The 24,524-nt window shown below is 32.7% G+C and overlaps 1 protein-coding gene and 1 long non-coding RNA gene across 2 annotated transcripts; one reads left to right on the top strand and one right to left on the bottom strand.

The window, feature by feature from the left end:
• Positions 1-3,224: 3,224 nt before the first annotated feature.
• On the bottom strand, positions 3,225-6,418 carry LOC138893270 (uncharacterized). Its single transcript, XR_011408359.1, has 2 exons — positions 6,297-6,418; positions 3,225-3,330 (listed from the first exon to the last, which is right to left on the bottom strand). It is a non-coding gene; the product is annotated as an uncharacterized lncRNA (long non-coding RNA).
• LOC104087069 (sucrose synthase) lies at positions 6,303-10,685 on the top strand. Its single transcript, XM_009591461.4, has 13 exons — positions 6,303-6,430; positions 6,680-6,806; positions 6,905-7,056; positions 7,142-7,334; positions 7,439-7,774; positions 7,991-8,086; positions 8,175-8,348; positions 8,441-8,557; positions 8,665-8,831; positions 8,923-9,147; positions 9,425-9,988; positions 10,088-10,226; positions 10,368-10,685. The coding sequence occupies exons 1-13, from the start codon at positions 6,333-6,335 to the stop codon at positions 10,395-10,397; spliced, it is 2,418 nt and encodes an 805-aa protein (XP_009589756.1). The 5' UTR covers positions 6,303-6,332; the 3' UTR covers positions 10,398-10,685.
• Positions 10,686-24,524: the final 13,839 nt, after the last annotated feature.

Here is a 24,524-nt window from a genome sequence, read left to right as displayed (position 1 = left end):
TTCATGAGGAAAATGTTTTCCAAAATATTTAAGCCAACCAAACATGGAAAAATTGGAAAATATTTTCCGAAAAATATTTTCTTTCGTACCAAACACATCCAAAAAGTTCCTTTGGAAATTTCGTTAGGGGTTGTTTTGTTTGAATACAGGTTATGTTGGGATAAGTTATGCTGGGATTAGTTATCATAATATTATTTTTTATCCACTGTTTGATATGTTGTATTAAAAATAACATGCATTACATAATTTTTAAGAAGAAGTTGTCTGTTTACAAAAATATTATCCATCTTATTTAGCCTCCTTCTTCTTGCTCCTTTATCCACTTGACACGTCAATTTCCAATTCTTACATCAACAAGTATTAAATAATTTTTTGAGGCTCTAGTTTTCAATTCTTTGAAATATATTTGTTGATATCTTCTTCTAAATCTTCTTGCTGATATCGGGCAATAGTTGATGATCCATAAGAAAACCTAATTTTTTTCATAATAAAAATGAAAAGAATTATAGTAATATACAAAAAAATTCAATTAGAAAAAGGAGTCTATGAGCAAAAGTTATAATTTTCAAGCACATAAAGAGAAACAAATGAACCCAACGAATATTTGGAAAGAGGACCTTAGGGCTATTTTTGGAATTTTTACTATTTTGTCCTAGGATAATAATTATTCAACCCCTACAAGGTATAAGTTATCTCGGTACTAATTTTAATCACAGGATAACTTATCACAGGTTTGGTAACCAAACAAGGTATAAGCTGGTATTAAATTTTGATCCCAACACTATTTTTACGTATCCCTTATACCAAACGACCCCTTATATTTTTCTTTTTCTTTGATTTTTGATACTTTAATGGACCTTATGCTTATGTGAATCCGATTTAATGACGGGTTCAATTGAACCCATAAGTTTTAACGCGGAGTAAAAATTTATATGTAAAAATTCGTTAAAATTGTAAAAAATAATAGATATGAACCAATAACTTTAAACATATAATTGGCTCAATACTAAAACCTTAAAAGTTAAACCCATAAAATTTAAATTCTAGATTCGCATCTGATTTATCTAAACATTAAATACTAAAATCTTAAAAATTGAACCCATAAAATTTAAATACTGAATTGGTATGTGATTTATCTAAAGCTTAAATACGAGTACTAAATAACGAGTAAAAAAAGTTAATTATCCTAAAATCGTAGGTAAGTATTATATATACACTGACACAGCCGTACGCCTTTAGATCAATTAACTTATCTTCTTCCAATTCAAGTACTATTTAATTTGGCATTATTTTATGTACATAACTAAGTATAGTTAAAATGGGGAAGGGTCAAATGAGGAGTGCAAAATATATAAGCAGCCAAGGCAAGATTTGTTTATTCTCATAATATAATAAATAAATTAAAAAAGAAGAAAGTGGAGAAAAGTGCGCAGTTACATTAAACAAATAGGTCCACAGGATTAGTGTCAAATACAGAAGGGAACAAAAGTGGTTTTGGTTGACAAGTACTGTAAAACAGCAGCTGCCAATAGAAATTAGAATTAGATATAGAAAGAGAATTTATTAGTAATACCCCTTTTTCTGTCCTATGATAAAGAGTATATTATTATTTAAAAAGTAGGATTCGGGAAAAATATACATGTAAGAAAAATATACTCTACTTATTTATGGTTTTTACGCTACAGAAATTTAGATTAGTCTACGTTAATGCGGAACACTAGTGGGAAATTCAAAAAAGGGACCTTTACATAAGTAGCCGTGTGATTTACTTTACTTTTTCTAACTAGACTATACACTAATTATATATAGTTATACATATAATATACATAAATTAATATACTATAACTCAACTGGCTATTTTTAGTGTAAGATTATTTAGATTAATTCTTCGACAGAAAAAAATAAAGTCAGATTATTTCCTATGACAAAATTCTAAAAGTACTTTAAGAATATTTTTAATAGAAACGTTATTATTCATGTACCTCTCACTATAGTATTTAATACATGATTTTTTTTTTAAAAAGAAGAGAAATCAATATTTAAAATTACACTGGATACTGAAATTGTTGATCTTAGTACTCGAGAATTCGCCATTTTTAAAAATCGGACTGAATTGATTTTCTTTTTCCAAATGAGAAGGAATAAGGTTAAAATAGCACGGGCTAGTCAGTTTCGAATTAGTGATTGGAAAATAGCCAATATTTACAAAGTCATTGAAAAATAACCACTATTTTGCTGCAACATGGAAAGTTCCAACACAATATACTGGAGATTGGAGCACTTGTGTGTGAACTTCCAGCATATTATGTTGGAACTCCAGCACATTATGAAATTCCAGTATATTATGCTGGAAGTTTACATGTAAAAAATTCGAACTCCAACATATTATGCTGGAATATTTTCCGAATTTTGAATAGTGTGTTTGTTCAAATTTATTTTTACATGAAAAGTGACTAAATTTCAATTACTTTTGAAATTGTGACTATTTTTCAATTACCATTTATAAATTTGACTATTTTTGAATTTCACCCGAAATAGGACACAAAAATTGCAGCCCAAAAATCTAACTTGTGTTTGTTTAAAACACATAACCAAATTTCTTGCCATATACCAAAGGCTTTCACCTATATATTTTCATATTCTAAAGATTCTTTTACACTATTATATTATAATAATTTATAACAGATTGTTCACCTTATTTTCTAAGGTAAATAGTTTACTTAATTATGCAATTACTTTTAATTAATTTTACATAATTTATATTATTGTAACCATCAAGAGGTATAGTAAGATGAATATGATCCATTTATTCTTAATCATAAATTTCGAATTCGAGCCCATGAGTGAAAAAATTTCAAATACAGAGTGATTCCCTCTTTAATTGATCTTATGCGACGACATTAACTCGAATTAGTCGGAGTATCAACGCAAATAAAAATATAGTGTCAATGCATAGTACTTTAGTTAATGACTTTACCAAATGGTGCTATGTATTTCAAGAAAAATCCGAGGACAACCAGCCATTGACTATTATTACACAAACTTATTACTCGTAAAACCAGATGCCATAATAGCATATAGTTTCTGATTAATTAAATCCTTCGCCTAATTAATTACCAAAAAAACAAATCCTTCACCTAATTACACTGCTACAGTCTACACTTTTGTTCATATAAATAAGGGTCCTCTAGCCTTCCTTTCTTCACCATTCACAACCAAAACTCTTTTCATTCTACACTCATTTCCATTACTCTATTTCTCAGTTAATTTCATTTCTTTTCTTTGCATTTGCTCATTATTCTATCCCATTTTCCTCCAAAGGTAAAACTACTATCTTTTTTTGTTCATATACTAATTCATTACCTGCATGAAAAGTAGCAGTCATTTTGTTAGTCTTGATTTTTGAAATTTATTTTGATCTTATCATTAAAGAAAATATCTTTGATTTTTGTTTCCTTTTTCAGTAGAGAGTTTACTTGTACGTTTCTATGTTGTTAAGTATCAGTTGCTTTCTGCTGTGTACTAAGATCATAAATTTTGCAGCTACAAACCAAGAAAACCATTCTCAATTTTTCTGCCAATTCTTTTAGTAGATTTCTTGATAGGAAAAAAAAATACGTTTATGACCCCCAAAACCCCAATAAAATTAAGTTATCTTTTGACCTTTCAGCAAAAATATTCCTAATTTTTTAGAGATAGAAAGTGAAGAACAAACTAGCGTTTATTTCTTGAAGAATTTTTGTTCTTGATCACCCCTGAGGTAAATATACTTTCTTAAATTTTTTTATCTTAGTCTTACCAAAAACATTACTTATAATATTACAGTACTTCTATTTATAAATGTACAACTTTTCTCTAAAGGAAATTCTGATCTTGAGGTCTGATTTTAGTTCTGCATAGTTTTTTATCTCCAGCTTTTTCCTCTACTCTATCTGTTCTGTTCTGTTACTTTTTTTTCTTTGTTTGTTTTTGTCCTATTTGCTGGTGTCAAATTATTATCATAAAGTACCTCATTTAAAGATAAATCTATCATTCGTCTAAGTGAATGGGAGCCTTGGAACACCAAAGTTGTCCCCTCGTGATATATAGGTCACGAGTTCGAGTCGTGGAATCAGTCACTTCATGCTTGCATGAGAGTAGACTGGCTATATCATATCCCTTGGGGTAAGGCCCTTCCCGGATCCTGCGTAAACATAGAATGTTTCGTGTACCGGGCGGCCCTATCTTCGCCATAGATGTCTTATAATTTCTTAAATTTATCTCCAGTATGCTTTAGTCATCAATTCCTGTTTTTCCTACTACATTTCTACTGAAAAAACTTACCGTTTTTATTTTTTTATTTTTAAAGATTCTGTTTTATATAGAAATTCCTGTATATTTTAAATATTTTACTAGGTTTAGTGGTTTGGTTGAATTATGATTGAAATTGCAGTATACCTTGTAACAGGAAGATCACTGTAGATGCTTTTTATGGGAGTAAATTTTATGGCGGTCATTCAACTTTGTGTTCATTACGACAAAAGTTACTTTTTTTGGTTTTCACTACGCAAAAGTCATTTTTTTATTTTTGTTACGTAAAAATCATTCAACTATGTGTTCATTATCTAAAAGTCAATTTTTTTTCTTTTGTTATACAAAAATCATTTTAGTTTACTCTATTTTATCACAAAAGTCATCTTGGCCAGATTTTACAATACTTTTACCTTAAAAGACTATTATGCCCTTGACATTATAAATCATTTCATTTATATAATACCTTCTATATGATATACTGACAAGAGTGAGTTGCTCTAGTGGTAAGCACCCTCCACTTCCAACTAAGAGGTGGTGAGTTCGAGTACACCACAAGAGTAAGGTGGAGAGTTCTTGGAGGGAGGGAGCCGAGGGTCTATTGGAAACAGCCTCTTTACCCCAGGGTAGGGTAAAGTCTGCGTACACACTACTCTCCCCAGACCCCACTAGTGGGATTATACTGGGTTGTTGTTGTTGCTTCTATATGATATACTATATAATATATTTTTACCTAGATATTTTCCTTATAATTAAAATAACTTTAAATTATTTTATTTATCTATTTTATAATATATTCATACATTTAATTTTTTCATGGCAATCACTTTGTTTAATCATATTTAAACATGAACATATTTTAAATATCAAAACAATAAAATAAATAATTATTTGAAATAATAACAAACAGATTTGTCTAACAAATGATATTTTTTTTATAGTCAATAAATTTTTTTAAAAAAATTCAAAGATATTTGTATTTAATATTAAGATTTTTAAAGCTTTATCTGTTAATATTATTTATTTGAAAGTATTAATCTGAAGTGTCTTTGTGTTAAATGTGGGTATTTTGTTTATTGTGTGGCTTGGCTGATAAATCAGTAAGCTTTGATTTTATAATTTTCATTAAAAATATTTTATTAAGCTAGTACCTGACAAATTTAATATCTTGAAAATTAACGTTAAGAAAAAATTAAATATACAAATATATTATAAAAATAAAAAATAAATAATATCAAGTTATTTTAATTATAAATAAAATACATGGGTAAAAGTATATTATATAGCATATAATATAGAATGTATTATATAAATGGAAAAATTTAAAGGATACAATAGACTTTTCAGGTGAATGATTAGTAAAATATGGTCAACATGATTATTGTGATAATTAGAGCATACTAAAATAATTTTTATGTAACAAAAGAGAGAAAAATTACTTTTGAGTAATGAACATAAATTTGAATAATTTTACGTAACAAAAAAAAGTAAAATAACTTTTGGATAATAAACACAAAGTTGAATGACTATTTGTGAAATTTAGTAATTTGGGATCTTCTTGATTTGATTTTTTAGTTTAGCCTTTGCAGTAAACTTGGTTGTCACGCGTAGCGTTGTGCTTTAGCCACATAAGTATTTAGTAGACTTAATTAATGTCATTATGTCGGTTGGTGTGGTTTTAATTACTAAACTGTACTATTATATTTGGTGGAAGGTTTGAAAATTTAGAGTAGTAACATTCTAGATCATTGAAAATATTGGTGTTTCAGTGACTTTTTAGTATGCCATTTTCATTTTCTAAGTGATTGTACTAATATAGTATATTAAAATTTTGATTGGTATTTTGGATAAGAGCCACGTTTCTATGAGAAACAAGCTCATTATGCTCTCCACACTTCATTTGTGGGATCACAGTGAGCTTCTTGTTGTTTTTATTGTTATTTTGGATAAGCTGAGGTGTCTATCTTCTACTAACTGCACTAGTGGCTGTTTACAGTTGAAACAACTTGTCTGAGGATTTCTCACCTGCTGAATCAACTGCAATGGCTGAACGTGTGCTGACTCGTGTTCACAGCCTTCGTGAACGTCTTGATGCTACTTTGGCTGCTCATCGCAATGAGATATTGCTGTTTCTTTCAAGGTATAGCCAAAGATAGTATTCTTGTTTCCTAAAAAAGATTCAGTTGGTGTTCAAAAAAGGATACAGTCATACGTGATTTGGTTTATCTACCTAAGTCTTGGTAGTCAGAATTATCCGGTATCTATGCTGATGTGAACGCTGGCTCGGAAACCACTCTTATGAAAACAAGAGATTTAGTTAGAGTTGTCTGTAATTCTGTAGTATGGACTATGTATGTGATACTATTTGAACTGGTTTTGGTTATTATAGGATTGAAAGCCATGGAAAAGGGATCTTGAAACCGCATCAGCTATTGGCTGAGTTTGATGCAATTCGCCAAGATGACAAAAAGAAACTGAATGATCATGCATTTGAAGAACTCCTGAAGTCCACTCAGGTAATATGGTTTTGGCTATATTTGTCGCCAACGCCAAGCTCATATTTTTATATTATTTTGAGCTTGTGTCTGAATACTACGATGATATGTTATACTAGGAAGCAATTGTTCTGCCACCTTGGGTTGCACTTGCGATTCGTTTGAGGCCTGGTGTGTGGGAATATGTCCGTGTGAATGTCAATGCGCTAGTCGTTGAGGAGCTGACTGTCCCTGAGTATTTGCATTTCAAGGAAGAACTTGTCGATGGAACGTAAGTGTTAGTCTTCAATTTGATGCTATGTTAGAGAATAGGCTGTGGAATTTATTGATCAATGTTGTGCTTTGTCCTGATGCAGCTCCAATGGAAATTTCGTTCTCGAGTTGGATTTTGAGCCCTTCACCGCATCCTTTCCTAAACCAACCCTCACCAAATCTATTGGAAATGGAGTTGAATTCCTCAATAGGCACCTCTCTGCGAAAATGTTCCATGACAAGGAAAGCATGACCCCGCTTCTTGAATTTCTTCGGGTTCACAATTATAAGGGCAAGGTGACTTGCTATTTCCATTTATCTATAGGTTCGGTTTGTGCTTATCTTCCGCCCAATGACATATGAATATGTGCTAAAGGATAGATATATGATTTCCTTTGCAGACAATGATGCTGAACGACAGAATACAGAATTTAACCACACTGCAAAATGTCCTAAGGAAGGCAGAGGAATACCTCATTATGCTTCCCCCTGAAACTCCATTTTCCGAATTCGAACACAAGTTCCAAGAAATTGGATTGGAGAAGGGATGGGGCGACACTGCGGAGCGCGTGCTGGAGATGATATGCATGCTTCTTGATCTCCTAGAGGCTCCCGATTCCTGTACTCTTGAGAAGTTCTTGGGGAGAATTCCTATGGTGTTCAATGTGGTTATCCTTTCCCCCCACGGATATTTCGCCCAGGAAAATGTCTTGGGTTATCCCGACACTGGTGGCCAGGTGCATTACTTTAATCTTTATCCCTGAGTCTATGTTTGTTCGGATCCACTAGAAATGCCACTGTACCTGTGTAGGATACTCCAAATATAATGCATTTTGGGAGGATCCGTTACGGGTGCGATGGCATTTTTGGAGGTAGGAGCAACAAACAATTGCTATGTATTCTTCTAAAGCTTGCTTTCATAAATGCTAAGGTCCTTCACCCTTAATGTGCAGGTTGTCTATATATTAGATCAAGTTCCAGCCTTGGAGCGTGAAATGCTTAAGCGCCTAAAGGAGCAAGGACTTGATATCACACCACGTATTCTTATTGTTAGTATTTCCTGTACTTGTAATTGCTGCGGATTACACAAAATTTCCTTTTTATCTTCTTAACAACTTATCTTGATGTTATTCCCAGGTTACTCGTCTGCTACCTGATGCAGTTGGAACGACTTGTGGTCAGCGTCTTGAGAAGGTGTATGGAGCCGAGCACTCACATATTCTAAGGGTCCCCTTTAGGACTGAGAAGGGCATTGTTCCTAAATGGATCTCTCGCTTTGAAGTGTGGCCATATATGGAGACTTTCACTGAGGTGACACTAAAACTTCCTTATATTTGTCTATCTTCTAATTGGTATTAGGAATAATTTGTTAATTGTTAACTCTTTGTCTTTTCGTACATCAGGATGTCGCAAAAGAACTTGCTGCAGAATTGCAGGCCAAGCCAGATTTGATAATCGGCAACTATAGCGAGGGAAATCTTGTGGCTTCATTGCTCGCTCATAAGTTAGGCGTAACACAGGTCTGTGTTGTTTTTCACTCTCTTAAAGATCTGATTGCATTTCCATTAGTCTGGAACTAGAAGTACTAAAAAGTTCTTTACTTCACTGTGTTATTTGCCGTCGGCAGTGCACCATAGCCCATGCATTGGAGAAAACGAAGTATCCTGATTCTGACATCTACTGGAAAAAATTCGATGAAAAATACCATTTCTCGTCCCAGTTTACCGCTGATCTTATTGCAATGAATCACACCGATTTTATCATCACCAGCACTTTCCAGGAGATAGCAGGAAGGTATAGCATCAATTTGCTACTTCGACTGCAACAGCATTGTGTTCCATTTCTTTCCCTTATGTTTAACCTAATACCGTCATGAATTTTCCAGCAAGGACACTGTCGGACAGTACGAGAGTCATCAGGCATTCACAATGCCCGGATTGTACAGAGTTGTTCACGGCATTGATGTGTTCGACCCCAAATTCAACATTGTCTCACCTGGAGCTGACATAAACCTCTATTTCCCATATTCCGAGAAGGAAAAGAGACTGACAGCACTTCACCCTGAAATCGAGGAGCTGCTGTACAGTGACATTGAGAACGAGGAACATCTGTAAGTTTCTACCTTACTCGTACGGTCAGTGACGGAGCCAGGATTTTTACTAAAAGGAGGTCAAAATATAAAGACATAAATCCACAAAGAAGCCAAGGAGTGTTAATATATAGTATAAATACATTAAAAAAATTACCTATCTACACAATGTAATTTTCCAACAAAGGGGTGTCGGTTGACACTCCTTGAATACATGTGGCTCTGCCACTGGGTACAGTTACAAAGTCCTGTTACCTATGTAGATGAGCTTGTGCTGAACATGTTGTGATTTTGGCAGGTGTGTGCTAAAGGACAGGAATAAGCCAATCTTATTCACAATGGCGAGATTGGATCGTGTGAAGAATTTAACCGGACTTGTTGAGTGGTATGCCAAGAACGCACGGCTAAGGGAGTTGGTTAACCTTGTTGTGGTTGGTGGAGATCGAAGGAAAGAATCCAAAGATTTGGAAGAGCAAACAGAAATGAAAAAGATGTATGAGCTAATAAAAACTCACAATTTAAATGGCCAATTCAGATGGATTTCTTCACAGATGAACCGAGTGAGGAACGGTGAACTCTACCGATACATTGCTGGCACTAGAGGAGCTTTCGTGCAGCCTGCATTCTACGAGGCTTTCGGTTTGACTGTTGTTGAGGCCATGACCTGTGGTTTGCCTACATTTGCAACTAATCATGGCGGTCCAGCTGAGATCATTGTTAATGGAAAATCCGGCTTCCACATCGATCCATATCATGGTGAGCAAGCTGCTGATCTGCTAGCTGATTTCTTTGAGAAATGTAAGACACAACCTTCTCATTGGGAAACCATTTCAACGGGTGGCCTGAAGCGCATCCAAGAGAAGTAAGCAACTCTTTCTTGACTCTAGTCATTGAAATTAATTCGGGATTTGAGGCGTAGTTGATTGATATTTTATCGCGTCTCTACTACTAATATATACAGGTACACATGGCAAATCTACTCGGAGAGGCTATTGACGTTGGCTGCTGTTTACGGGTTCTGGAAACATGTTTCTAAGCTTGATCGTCTAGAAATCCGTCGATATCTTGAAATGTTTTATGCTCTCAAATACCGCAAGATGGTGAGTTCCTCTTCTTCCTTGCCCTTCTCCTAGTGTTTAAGATACAATTTAATTGATTGCATTCTCTTAGAGAATCATTAATGTTAAATTTTCTTAATTCTTGAATCTGCTAATGAAGTTTTTCTCTTGGTTTTTGTTTAGGCTGAAGCTGTTCCATTGGCTGCTGAGTGAAGTGACAGACCATTTGAGATGACCAAAAAAATGTGCCAATTTGGTTGAATAAAATGCTGTGACAAGAGGCTTCTATTCTCTATTTTTAGAAAATTATTAGTGTAGTGATCCTCTTTTCCCTATTTGTATGCCAACTACCCCTCCCCCCTCCACCCCTTTTAATCTCTTTTACTTCTTTTTTTTGTCTGCATTTTATCCTGTATTCCTGCCAATATTGGTTGGAGAAATTGCAAATTCGATATTCGGAGCTGTTAGTGTGAATAAAAGATCAAATTTCAATCTGTTCAATCTAACTTTGTTTTCTTTTTTGGTTAGAAAGATATATATTATATACAAATTATAACTGGAGAGTAATATTACATGCTGTAGTTTTTGCATAGTAGGTAGTTCCGAAATCTCTGTTTTCAGAACATATCAAGCAAATAGAGGAGGAACTATAAAAAGCAAAATATTTCTAGTGTTTTGCATTTCAATACCATATTTAGCTAAGTGGTCTGCCACTTTGTTCAATTATCACAGATTAAGGACCTGCAATAATGTCAGAATTGTTATGAAATATAGCTCAAAGTAACAATATAGAACAAGAAAAAACAAGCTAAGAGATAGAGAGAGGAGAGATTCTTATTTTTTCTTCAATTGTGTGTATTTTCCTATCTATTACAAGGCATTTATATAGGCATGAAAATTGAAGAAAAATATGTCATTGAATATGTCATTAAGCATTTGAGATGAAGATCATGGAAGAAGAGTAGACATACACCATAATTTAATTTTTCTTATAACAAGAATAGTGTAAGTTATGTGACTTTTAAGAAGTGTTGGTTTACCTATTCTCGTTTTAATGAGAAATTCTCATTCATTATTTTAGAGGTTTTTACTCTATTTTGCTGATAAGTGGTGAGGCAGGATTTTCACCAAGTTTAAAAAATAGAAAAAGTAAACGCGCGAAGAAGCGTAAACATCTAATGTATACACATACAAATAATATTTGATCTTATAGGTGTAAAAGACTCTTAACTGATTCAACCTTATCCATTAACATAGCCCTTATCCGTATCTTTTCTATATCTTTTTGTTAGCTTTTTCTTTAGGAGTTTGTTAGGTTGTATGTATCTGTATCTTCCAGAAGATTTGTTGTTTTAATTTTGCTCTATATAAAGAGCTACTACTTCATTAATAAAATTAACTCCCTTTCATTCGGTCTACAACCTTCCTTTTTATGGTATCAGGAGCTTAAAAGTACTCTTGCGAGTCAGATCCTAATTTCTTTTCCCCATCCCTACCCGACCCAAATGGCTGCTACTGTTGTTAATGCTGACACTGCAAACAACAACACTGTTGTTCAGTTTAACCCTGTCACACAACTTCCTATTAAGCTTGCAGGTAGTCATAATTTTTCCATCTGGAAGGCTTAGGTGTCGATGCTTATGCGCGGGCACGATATCTATGGCCATCTTGATGGAAACTACTCCTGCCCCTAGCCAAACCATCTCCTTAACAACTTGTTTGGATGGTTGTTACATATCGTTTTATAATGTATCGTATTGTATTGTATTGCATCGTATCGTTTGATAAATATAGTGTTTGGATAGATTATATCCTTTGTCATCATTTTATGATATCACACACCAGCAATATGAAGAATAAACTTGCAATATTATTAAAAATAAATTATGATACGGTATATAAAAAGGTAGGGTAAATGATAAAATAAAATTATTTAATAATAATGAAGGGTGAGATTGAGAGAAAAAGATAAAGTAACGACGCGACCATACCAAATCGGTCGTTATATAAAGTGAAACAATCCGTCGTTACGTAACAACGGATTTAACGATACGATACAATAAAATTTAAATAGCAATCAAAACAAATATCGTATTTAAAGTAACAATACGATACAATACAATATGTAACAACCCAAACAAGCTGTAAACAATCAAACTGTTGACAACTCTGCGTACCTATCCTGGTTTCGCCAAGATCAGCTTATTCAAAATGCCATCCTGTCTTCAGTTGATCCTAACCTTGTTGCATCTGTTGCTTCAGCAACCTCTTCAAAGGCTGCTTGGGATGCGCTTCACATAGCGTATGCCAATAAATCCCAAACACGAATTTTTAGTTTACGAGATCGCTTAGCTCGTCTTGCAAAGAATGCTTTACTTGTTGCTGACTATATGCATCAAATTCGCTCTCTCTGTGATGAGCTTGCTACAACTGGTGCTCATGTATCCAACGAGGAACTCATTGTGAAGATACTCACTGGTCTTGGATCAGATTTCAAAGAATTTTCAGCGGCTATTCGGGCACGAGATACTACCATCTCATATAAAGAGTTGTATGAAAAGTTACTTGACCATGAACTCTTCCTGAAGCATCATGACACTCATGCCTCTCTCTCAAATTCCATTACTACTGCTATTGCATAACGATCTACTGCTCAACCTCGCAACAATACCAACAGCAGGCATTACAATAATGCAAACAACAATCAACCCAATCGAGGCCAACCATGAAAGCCTCGTAAGAATTTTGCTCAGTCTGACAACAATCTGGTTTGCTAGCTATGTGATCGTCCTGGCCACTCTGCCCGAGTTTGTCGCAGCTAGTCCCACAATCATTTCCACAACAACAACCATCATGGATCATCGACACGGGGGCCACACATCACATTGCCTTAGATGCTCAAAGCCTAGCAACTGCTCAAGGCTACCACAGACCTGAGGAAATCGCCATGGGTAATGGTACTAGCATACCTATCTCCCAAACTGGTAACACTGAACTTCAAGCATCAAATTATCGCTTTACCCTATCTAAAACTCTCTGTTCTCCTGCCATAAAAATTAATCTCATATCTGTCTCTCAATTTTGCCGTGATAATAACATATCCATGGAATTCTTTCTATTTTCTTATCTTGTGAAGGATCTGAATACGGGGGCGGCGCTAGTTCAAGGGCGGAGTAATGGGCGACTGTACACGTGGCCACCAGATACGCATCCCCAGTGCAACGTGGCTGTTCCAATTCAACTGTGGCACCGACGTTTGGGTCATCCAAATCGTCGCACTTTAAATAATATTTTGCATAAGTTTTCAATTCCTGTTAGTTCTTCGAGAGTTAGTTCTAATTGTAATTCCTGAAATTCTAATAAAAGTCACATGTTACATTTCTCAGTTAACTCCCTGAAGAGTCAACGACCCCTACAAACAATTTACGGTGATTTATGGGGGCCTGCACTAATTTTATCCATCGATCAAAAAAGATACTATGTTATATTTGTAGATCACTTTTCAAAATATATGTGGCTATACATCTTGAAATCTAAACATGAAGTTTTGGAAGTCGTTCAAACCCTACATCCACTCTTAGAAAGATGTTTTCAAACAATAATTTCTTCTTTTTATATTGATCGAGGAGGTGAATTTCAAAGCTTAACTTCCTATTTAAAATCACAGGGTATTGAGCACTTGGTTTCCCCACCATACACTCCTCAACGAGTTGCGTTGGTAGAACGTCATCAGCGACATGTTATTGAAACTGCAAAAACACTTTTACACCAAGCCTCGTTACCCCCTAAATTTTTGAGTTTTGCCTGTCACCAAGCTATTTATCTTATAAATAGACTCACTACACCAATTTTAAATAATCGGTGTCCGTATGAAATTTTATTTCAAGAAGCACCAAATTATGAGTCTATTAAAACTTTTGGTTATTTATGTTATCCATGGCTCATACTATATGCCAAAAATAAACTAGAACCCAAGTCAATGCCATGTGTTTATTTAGGTTTTTCGAATAAATATTATTCTCATTAGTGTTTTGATCGTCACCTCTAAAATCTATCTTTCTAGAGATGTGGTATTTTTTGAAAATAATTATCCCTTTGCAAATATCTTTCAAAAATATAGGGAAACTAATAAACTCCCCGCATGGGATACATTAGATAAAGATATTAGCTTTAAAAAGAAAAATACTGATATATTTCTTTTAAGTGCAAATTCTGAACTGCCACCTCCAATCTCCAGGCATATACAGTCGCCAATTGCTTCTCCTCTTCCTATGTGTGCCTCTTCAAGTTCAGGTAATGATCCATCTTTCTCTAATTTCTCTGGGCAAGATAATCATAACTAATCTTCACAACCTGAATCTAACTCCTCTGACCAAGATAACCAAAACCCATCTCCAATTTTGAACCAGCCCATCTCCGCAGCTACTCCAAGAATCACACAACCTATCACCATAACCTACTAACGCCGAAACACATTCCCCCAGCAGCCTGTACCACACACCAATCAACTCCCACTCTCTACGACCACGCCTAGCCAACCTCCACTTCGTCACCCAATGGTCACAAGGTCGCAGACTAACAGTCTAAATTCCAAGCAATTTCACCTATCAGTTCAATCCACACTCATGCCTGAACCTATACCAAAGACCTTTAAACAAGCACAATTTTATGGCGGACTGCTATGCAGTCTGAATTTGATGTTTTAGTTAGAAACATGACTTGGGACTTAGTACTCAGGGATCCCTCAAAGAATGTGGTGGATTACAAATGGTTGTTTAGGCTTAAGCATAAGCCTGATGGTTCGATTGACAGGTACAAAGCAAGACTTGTTACGAAAAGCTTTACACGTCGACCTGGTTTAGACTATCACTCAACCTTTAGCCCGGTGGTTAAACCTACAACTGTTCGTTCAGTTCTTGCTATTGCAACTCAACTATCCTGGCCCATTCACCAGTTGGATGTTAATAACGCCTTTTTACGGGAAAAGCTTGAAGAAGAGGTATACATGAAGCAGCCTACAGGTTTTGAATCTAGACATAATCCTACTCATGTATGTAAACTTAATAAAGCTATCTATGGTTTGAAACAAGCTCCACGAGCTTGGTACACTGAGCTGAAAAATTATATTCTTACCCTTAGTTTTATCAAGTGCGAATCTGATGCTTCTCTTTTTATTCTTCATAAGCTTGGAGTTACTGTGTACATCCTAGTTTACGTGGATGATATCATTGTGACTGGTAACCAGCCACCTGCTATGAAATCCATTATTAATGCTCTGTCTTCACGGTTCTCTCTTAAAGATCTTGGGTTGATTCATTACTTTCTTGCCGTTGAGGTTACGCACACATCAGATGGTTTGCTCTTATCTCAACATAAATATGTCAAAGATCTTCTCCAAGATGTTAACATGGCAGAATGCAAAGGCGCTCCCACACCCATGACCTCTACATGTACCTTTGAAACATCTCGTGAGGATTCCAAAGTGGATGGCACTCTTTATCGTCGAGTCATTGGAAAGCTTCATTATCTATCCTTTACTCGTCCTGACATTGCCTTTGCAGTAAGCAAATTATCTCAATTTATGCATCAACCAAGTGTTTCTCACTGGAAAACTGTCAAGCGTCTTCTGAGATATCTTTGTCACACTGCTCATCTTGGTATTAAGCTTGCTAAAAAATCTGCTACTCAATTAGTTGCCTATTCTGATTCGGATTGGGCTGGTGACCCACTTGATCGAACATCTATAACAGGGTATGTTGTATATCTTGGTGATTCTCCTATCTCATGGTCTTCTAAGAAGCAACGTTCTGTTTCTCGGTCGTCTACTGAGGCTGAATAGAGAGTTGTTGTAGCTACAACCTCTAAAGTTGTAGCTACAACCTCTGAAGTTGTCTGGCTCAAAAACTTGCTTCGTGAGCTTCACTTTCCACTGTCCAGTCCTCCTCGCATTCTCTGCGACAACATGAGCACTACTTACATTTGTGCCAATCCGGCTTTTCATAGCCGTATGAAACATGTTGAGATAGATTTCCACTTTGTTCGTCAGCTAGTGCAATATAAGGTTCTCGAGGTCCATCGCCTTCATGCTGTAGATCAAGTTGCAGATATTCTTACGAAGCTGCCCAGTTCTGCATTTCTACGTATGTATCTCAAGTTGGGTCTAGTTGACACCAGCCCCACCTTGCGGGGCATGTAAAGGACTCTTAACTGATTCAACCTTATCCGTTAACATAGCTGTATCTTTTTGTTAGCCTTTTCTTTATGAGTTTGTTAGGTTGTATGTGTCTGTATCTTCCAGAACATTTGTTGTTGTAATTTTGCTCTATATAAAGAGTTACTACTTCATTAATAAAGTTAACTCTCTTTCATTCCGTCTACATCCTTCCTCTTTAATAAATGTAATTTTTCGGGGAAAGAGGTTCGGACATTTCGCCACCATAATATTGCCGAATGAAAATTCCCATATTATCAAAACAGAAAAAGCCAGACACTTGTCAAAATGTTGCGCCGTAACCCCATCTCACACCTATTAATATTGACCACGGCCTAACCTTGATCATAAATTAATTAAGTAGCTTTGGAGATATTACTTCTGTCAAAAGAAATTTGGTTTCCACATAATAAGAAGTAACAAAAGAGCTACTTCAAGAAACAAGAGAGCTTATGCATTGTTGCATGGTAAAAATTTACCTGTACCAAATTTTTGTACCGAATCGTATCAATTTATTTTGGTTAAGTGATTTGATGAAGTCAGAAAATATATCAACTAATTATGGTCAAATAAAAGAAGTTTATATGTGAACATATGCATCATTCTATTGATTTGGTATAAACACGCCGTACTTATATTTCAATAATAAGCTTTGCCGAAATTTATCTGAAATATATAGGCTAAAATAAAATATGTGAACTGTCAGGATTCTTTATTATGATGATGTATTTAACTCAAGAGCACAACAACAGTGACATTATATGTCACTATATCCGTGCTCCCCAGTAAAGGTTAAGAAAAGATTTATTGAATTTGGGTCATTAGTCCATCTATAAGCCTAGCCCGAACACGCAGGGGTCGTTTGGTACGAGGTATTAGAAAAAATAATGTAAGTATTAGCTTTGTGCACTACTAATCCCTTGTTTGATACATTTTTTTAATTTATGTATGACTAACATCCTATTTCGTATTATTCTATGTATAACTAATACATAGCAAACCATAGTATTAGCAATGCAAGGGCTGTTAATACTTGAATAAACATAGTTAAAACATAATTGCCCCTCAAATCCTGTTTTGCCTTTTTGTTCTCTTTTTGCACTTCACTTTTCTTGAGTCCGTTGTTACAATTAACTTGATACTTTAACAAAATAATATTTGGGTACGCAATGTAATTGGTTGGACTTTGTTCAACTCTCTAGTAATAAGCTTATACGTACCCATTTAATAAGATTTTTTGTTGCACAAGAAAACTCATAATTTTATTTGAAATTTATTTTTCTAGCTTTTTGAGATACGAAATTATTAAAAAATTTGTTCATAATCGATTTCTTCTAATAATTCTTTTTCAATAATAATATAGCTAATCTATTTAATTTATCTTGAGACATTGTTGATCTTAAGTAAGATTTTATTAATTTTAATTTTGAAAAACTTCTTTCCACTGAGGCAACTGTTACAGGAATTGTTAACATTATTCTATAAGCAATATAAGCATTTGGAAAAAAATCAAGTCTTTTTATATGATTAAGTATATCGATCAGAGTATCATCTTCTACGCGTATTATTTCCCTTAAAACTTTTAATTCAGAAAATAAGTCTAAACCATCAATATCATAGTGACTATTATGTTTCAAAGAACATTCAAGGTTAAGACAATTTTTCTTTTAAGTTCTCATCATCTAGAGATCTCAACTTTTTGCCACTAAATAGGAAACCAAAATATTTTCATACGCTTCAAATTGTTCAAATATATATTAAAGTGAAAAAATAGCTTGGTCTACTATGTATAAGAAGTAATCAACTCTAAAAGATTCTTCAAAGACTTTGTAATTTCATTATCAACATTCTCATCAAATTATTTCTTTCTATATATTACACATTTATTACGAAATTAAGGTTCTATATTCAACTCATATGCAATTTTCTTAGCAGAAATCATGGCAGTTGCAAATCATGGCAGTTGCAAATCCTTTTTCTCTATATTTTTTGAAAAAAGAAATCAAACCCCTAAGTTGATCTATGCCAACATCAATATGCATATCTCTTGATTGTAAATGTTTGCTAACTAAATTAACTGCAAATAGTATATCATACCAAATAGTCATATCATACCAAATAGTCATATCCAGTAAAAACTCAAAATTTTCAAGCTCATAAGTTGCTAAACAACTAGCTTCGCTTTTAGTTTTTGGATCCTCACTAACTTCTACTAATTTCAATAAAGCATTTTTTATTTGTGGAGTTTTAAATCTTATTGCTTTAATACTTTCAATAAGACTTTCCCAACGCGTTTGTGATAATGATTTAAGAGTTAGGCTGGGTACATTATCTTTTAAGATTTTCTATCACTTAGTAGAAGAGGAAAATAGTGAATATATGTGTTGTACTACTCCAAAAAATGATATAGCTTTGGTACAAGAATTAGCCATATCACAAAGTATCAAATTCACATAATGACAACCACATGGTGTATAAAATAATCTAGGATTTATGTCGAGTAGTCTTTTTTGCACTCCTTGGTGTTTTCCTTTCATATTGGATCCACTATCATATCCTTGTCCTATTAAATTATCAATATCAAGTCCAATATTTTTTATCTCATCTACAATAACTTCAAAAAGACCTTTTTCACTTATATCATCAACTTTTAAAAATTCTAAAAAATATTCAGTAATTCTTACAGGAGTTACAATGATGTCGACACTCCGTAATATAAAAGACATTTGTTCTTGATGACTTGCATCTGGAGTGCAATCAAGTATGATTGATAAGTACTTTGTTTCTATAATTTTGTCAATAATTTTATTCTTAATTTCACTAGCTAATAAATTTATCAATTCATTTTGTATATTATGTCCAATGTAATGATTATGGATTTATCATGCTTAATTCGGCGAACATGTTCCTGCATGGTTGGATCAAATTTTGCAATCATTTCAATTAGACTCAAAAAAATTCTGTTACTTTCTTGATAGATTTTTTTATTTTTTCCCCTAAATGCCAAATTATCTTTTTCAAGAGTTTATATCACAACAATAATTTTTGGTAATACATTTTTCCAGTGCTCTCTATCTCTATTGATTTGTTCTTGAACATCTTTATCAATTGTTTTACTTTTGTGCAATCTCATTTCTAAATCAATCCGTGCGCCCATATTAATAATATGCTCTTTTGATATTTCATGAACTTTTAGCTTAGCACTTATATTTCTCCAATCATTACTACCATCACTAGCTAATTTACTGCTACAAAAACTAGAAGTCGTAATAAACAACTTACAACAAAAATAAAATACCTTATCCAAATCTTTAGAGTAAACTAACCATCTTCTTTCATGTCTTTCTCCATTAGCCAATTTTTGAATATAATTTGTGGTAGAAAAATGTCTAAAGAATTTATCCTTTGAAAAATCTATGTTAGTAATTTTAATTGGCCCATTCTCTACTGATAGATCTCTCAACTTTGTATCTATGCTAGTCCATTAACTAGGATCATATATGTTCCTAGGAGTATAATTATCCAACTTATTTATAACTTCTTATTTTTCTTAAGGATATATGTTAGGTTTCTCGCCAACTTCTCCTCCTTCCTCTTCTTCTTGAATTTTATTATTGTCTATCTCAATTATATTAGTGATTTGTTCATCTATCATAAAATCTTCCACATTTTCTGATTTAGAATTTTTACTATTCGCTACAAATTTATCAAGTACTCCTTTTTGGGATTGTACTAGAGTTTAAATCATTTTTCTTTTTTGACGTTTTGAACATCCGGATTCATATTTTCTAGTTAACATATTAAAACTCCAATAAATAACTAAAAACAATATATACTTACAAAGAAAATATATCCAAAAAGTTAAAAAGTAGATGCAAATAATAAAATATAGAACAATCAAACATGATTCAACAAATAGATAATTTGATAAGCTTTTGCTACTTCAAAATTTTTGATGTAACGCCAAAATACTTGAGAACAAATAAAACAGATGGTACTTGTGTTCTGCTATTTTATTTTGTAATAGTGACTCAATGATATTGGAATGTAGAGAAGGTCAAAGGAACAATAGAAGAGTAAAAGTTAATAGACTTTTGCAGAGAAAGATAAAAATAGATAAAAGAGGGAGAAATTCAAAAATAGCCAGATTTATAAGTGGTAAATGAAAAATAGCCACAGTTTCAAAAGTAATCAAAATTTAGTCACTTTTTATATAAAGATAAATCTGAACGAAAACACTATTAAAAATTCGAAAAATATTCCAGCATAATATACTGGAGTTCCAGTATAATATACCGGTGCATAATAATATGCTGGAAGTTCATACACAGGTGCTCAAATCTCCAGTATATTATGCTGGAACTTTCTGCGTGTTGGAGTTCCAGCATAATATACTAGAAGTTCATACACATGTGCATCAATCCCCACTATATTATGCTGGACCGGTCCGTGTTGCAGTAAAATAGTGGCTATTTTTTAATGACTTTGCAATCACTGGCTATTTTTCAATTATCAGTTCGAAAACTAGCTAGCCCGTACTATTTTTACGATAAAATAATGTGAGCCCATTTATAATAATGATGGTACATAAATGAGGCAAGATTGTGGAATGTTCACGTGTAAATAAGGCATGGATCCCAAAAATATATTCCTTTTCCAATTGTTCTCCAATGGCCCCCTTTCCTTGAAATTTGTATTTGTTTTTTTTTAAATACTTAATATTGTTAAAAATATGGACAAATACATTAACTGTTAGAAAATTTTAGGGCCCCTATAAATAAAGGATCCTAAGCAACGATTTTACTTTCTTGACCATTAGGCCGGCCCTATGTGGAGGGTAATAAAACTATTACAATAAAAATAGTATACAAAGTTAAAGAATTTGGAGGGTAGTTTTGTAAATAATCATTTTTTTTTAGAAATTATGCAATGCTAAATACACCAAACCAAACAGTGGATAAGAAACAATCTTAGCATAACTAATGTCAGCATAAGTAATCCCAGTATTACTCATACTATAATTACTAATACATTTTATTCAGCACTCTTCTTATACCTTCTATCAAATGACCCCTATGGTTCTGAATAGTTTTTCCATTACATCATCAAACTGTCTTATTTTATAAGGGTATTATCACTTTTAGCCCGCGCCAGAAACTATTTATATTTAGTAGCCGAAAAAGTTTATAAAATTGTGGTATTATTATTTTTAACCCCCGCCATAAACTATTTACATTCAGTAACAGAAAAAGTATATAAAATTTGTATAATTTTTGTATATAACATACAGAATGTAAACATATATAAAAATATATATATTTTTTGGCTATTATTTTGGGAGTGACTATACAATGTCATTTTTCTTTTATATCTATATAGGAAAAAGGGATTTTGGCACGGTGTAACAATATGCTCACATAATTAGTAGAAAAAAGCCCTAGTTATGAATATTAGTATCAAATAGCCAATAAATATATATCACAACAACAACGTGTATATCATAACTTTATTTTTCTTCTTTTGTGTATTCAGAATGTATATTAAAATTTTATTCCCCTTTTTTGTATATCTAAAAAATATAATTATAAATATATTTATTTAAAATTTATTGTTGTCTCTCTATCAATGTATATCACAAAACATAATTGTGTTGTTTGTATATTATATTGTATGACACATCAAATAATATGTATACCAACTGTATATCACAAGTTTATTTTTCTTCTTTGTGTTTATATCAAAATATAAGTCAAAATTTATTTTCCTTCTGTGTATATCTAAATGTATATAAAAAATTTATTTTTCTTCTTTGTTTAAGTTTTTTTGAAAATAAATAGGGAAATAAGTTTTTTTGAGATTTGGCTATGAAATGCTAATTTGTTTGAGCTGCTTTTATCAAATTTAATATAAGGCTAAAAACTTATCAATTTCTATTATGTGTTGTCATAGGGGTGTCAATTCACAAAATCACATTGTGCGTATATAGTGATGAATTGGATTTGGGTCATTGGTCCGTTCATTGGGCCTGAAACCAAGTTAAACACTCGAACGGCTATCTATATTGTTTCCTTAAGGAATTGTAAATAGGGAATAATCTCTTTCTGCAAAAATTTAAAAAATAAAAGAGAGAGAGAGTGTGTGAAGTTCACAAGGTAAAAAAGTGTTTTTTCTATTTCAATTTAGATGACATATTTCGCTTATCGAGAGTCAATTTAACTAAACTTTAAAACTAAATTAAATTAGTTATTTTGAAATTAAAATTTAAATATTCAAAAACTATATAGAAAGTACTATAAGTTGTTTTTTTTCTCATGTCAATATGATAAAAAAAATATTTCTAAAATGTTGGTCAAAGTTCACACAGTTTGACTTTCGATGAACGAAATGTGTCATCTAAATTGAAACGAAGTGAGTAATATTTAATTTTTAGTCTTAATGAAAATGTTGGAAAAGAATCAGCAAAAGGTTGAAAGTAACCATAGGCAAGAACATAATTTAGAGTCGGTTAGATACAAAAACGAGTTTGATCTTTATTATGTACTTGCATATATATATATATATATATATATATATATATATATATATATATATATATATATGTGTGAGCACCTAATTTTTTATTATATTTAATTTTTTTACCATTTTTTAGTATGTAAATATATTTTAAGTTTAATTTACATATTTTAGCATCTATTTGACCTTCTATAGATTTTACTTAAGAAAATTGAAAATGTTAAAAAGAGTCATATTTTTAGTATAAGTTTTATTTTCATTTACAAAGAAAGAAAAGTTTCCAAAAAATATAGTTTTATTTGGTTTAGTGCAATTTTCTAAATTAGAGGCTTTTGACAAATAAATATTGAATGTATACTTTATTTTATTTATTATCAAAAATGAAAATCATCAAAATTTATGGTCCAAACTGACCGTGCATAAGCCAAATCAAATTTCTTGTTTGCCTTGTCAGTGGCTCAGTTTCAGAGTTCAAACCCAAATGAATTTCTTGTTTTCGACAGCATATGAATTACAGTTTATTTGTAGAGTGCTTTAAGATGAAAATTAACGTAAAAATCAGCTTATATGCTAAATAATATTATAAAAATTATTATAGAGAAATTTTCTACTTCAACAACATGTTTATAGTTGACATACGCAATTAGATAAGCACTATTTTGTTTTGTTCTATATGGCACCATTACTATTTATGGTATCTAATTTCTCTGGAGTACATTTTATTAAAAATTTGATTTTCAAATTGAGACCCAAAATCACAAAACTTGAAGTACTATCTCGTACTCCAGACATTTTCTTTTGCAATAAATGAAATGTGAAATAGCACTCAATTTTCAAAGAAACTCTGTCGATTTTGTTATGCAACTAACTAAGTATTGTGTTAAAGTATGCAAAATTCTACAAAAAGGAAAAAATATTTTGTCAGTTATAGAGATATAATACGTTAATAATAAGAAAGTTATGCTTTTGAATAAACAGGGTCTTTTAACATTAATAATAAAAATTGCTCCTTATAAATATAATATTTTATTAATTTAATGATATCTATATGCTGATTGTATGTCAACATTATATTGGGTAAAGTTGGGCGGGTTGACAACCCATTATTTAAGCCATCTTGACACAGCCTATTTTGAACCAAGTAAAGTTTGGGCTGGGTTGGGCAATGACCCATTAATTACTTCAGCCCAATTTAACACGCCCAAATGCAGCCCAAAAGCCCATTTGTCACCTCTAATACTAAGATGAAATCAATTAGTTATAAGAATTTTGTTAGTTTACTTTGTTCAGTTGGAATACAATCGTGAGTTTGATAAATTTGGGGTGATCACTGTGGGTTTGAGTTGATTTACTAATGAGAAACTTACACAAATATCCTAAATAAGTCTCAAATTACTAATCTCTAGCCATTAGTCATAGACTTACCAAAACTAGTCAAACACATATAAAAATTAAAAAACCAAATAAATAAGGCTCGTTCTCTCAAAGAATCACATGCAAAATTCTCCTTCCATATTTTAAAGCGTGATTAACAACATTAGATGCAAGACGGAAAGGAAATTTCATTGATGAGGTAGCAAATAAGGTGATAAAATACAAAAATAAAATACAATATT

Source organism: Nicotiana tomentosiformis, chromosome 6 (assembly GCF_000390325.3).
Source record: "Nicotiana tomentosiformis chromosome 6, ASM39032v3, whole genome shotgun sequence".
Taxonomy (NCBI): Eukaryota; Viridiplantae; Streptophyta; class Magnoliopsida; order Solanales; family Solanaceae; genus Nicotiana; species Nicotiana tomentosiformis.
This window is presented reverse-complemented; position numbering and strand designations above follow the sequence as displayed.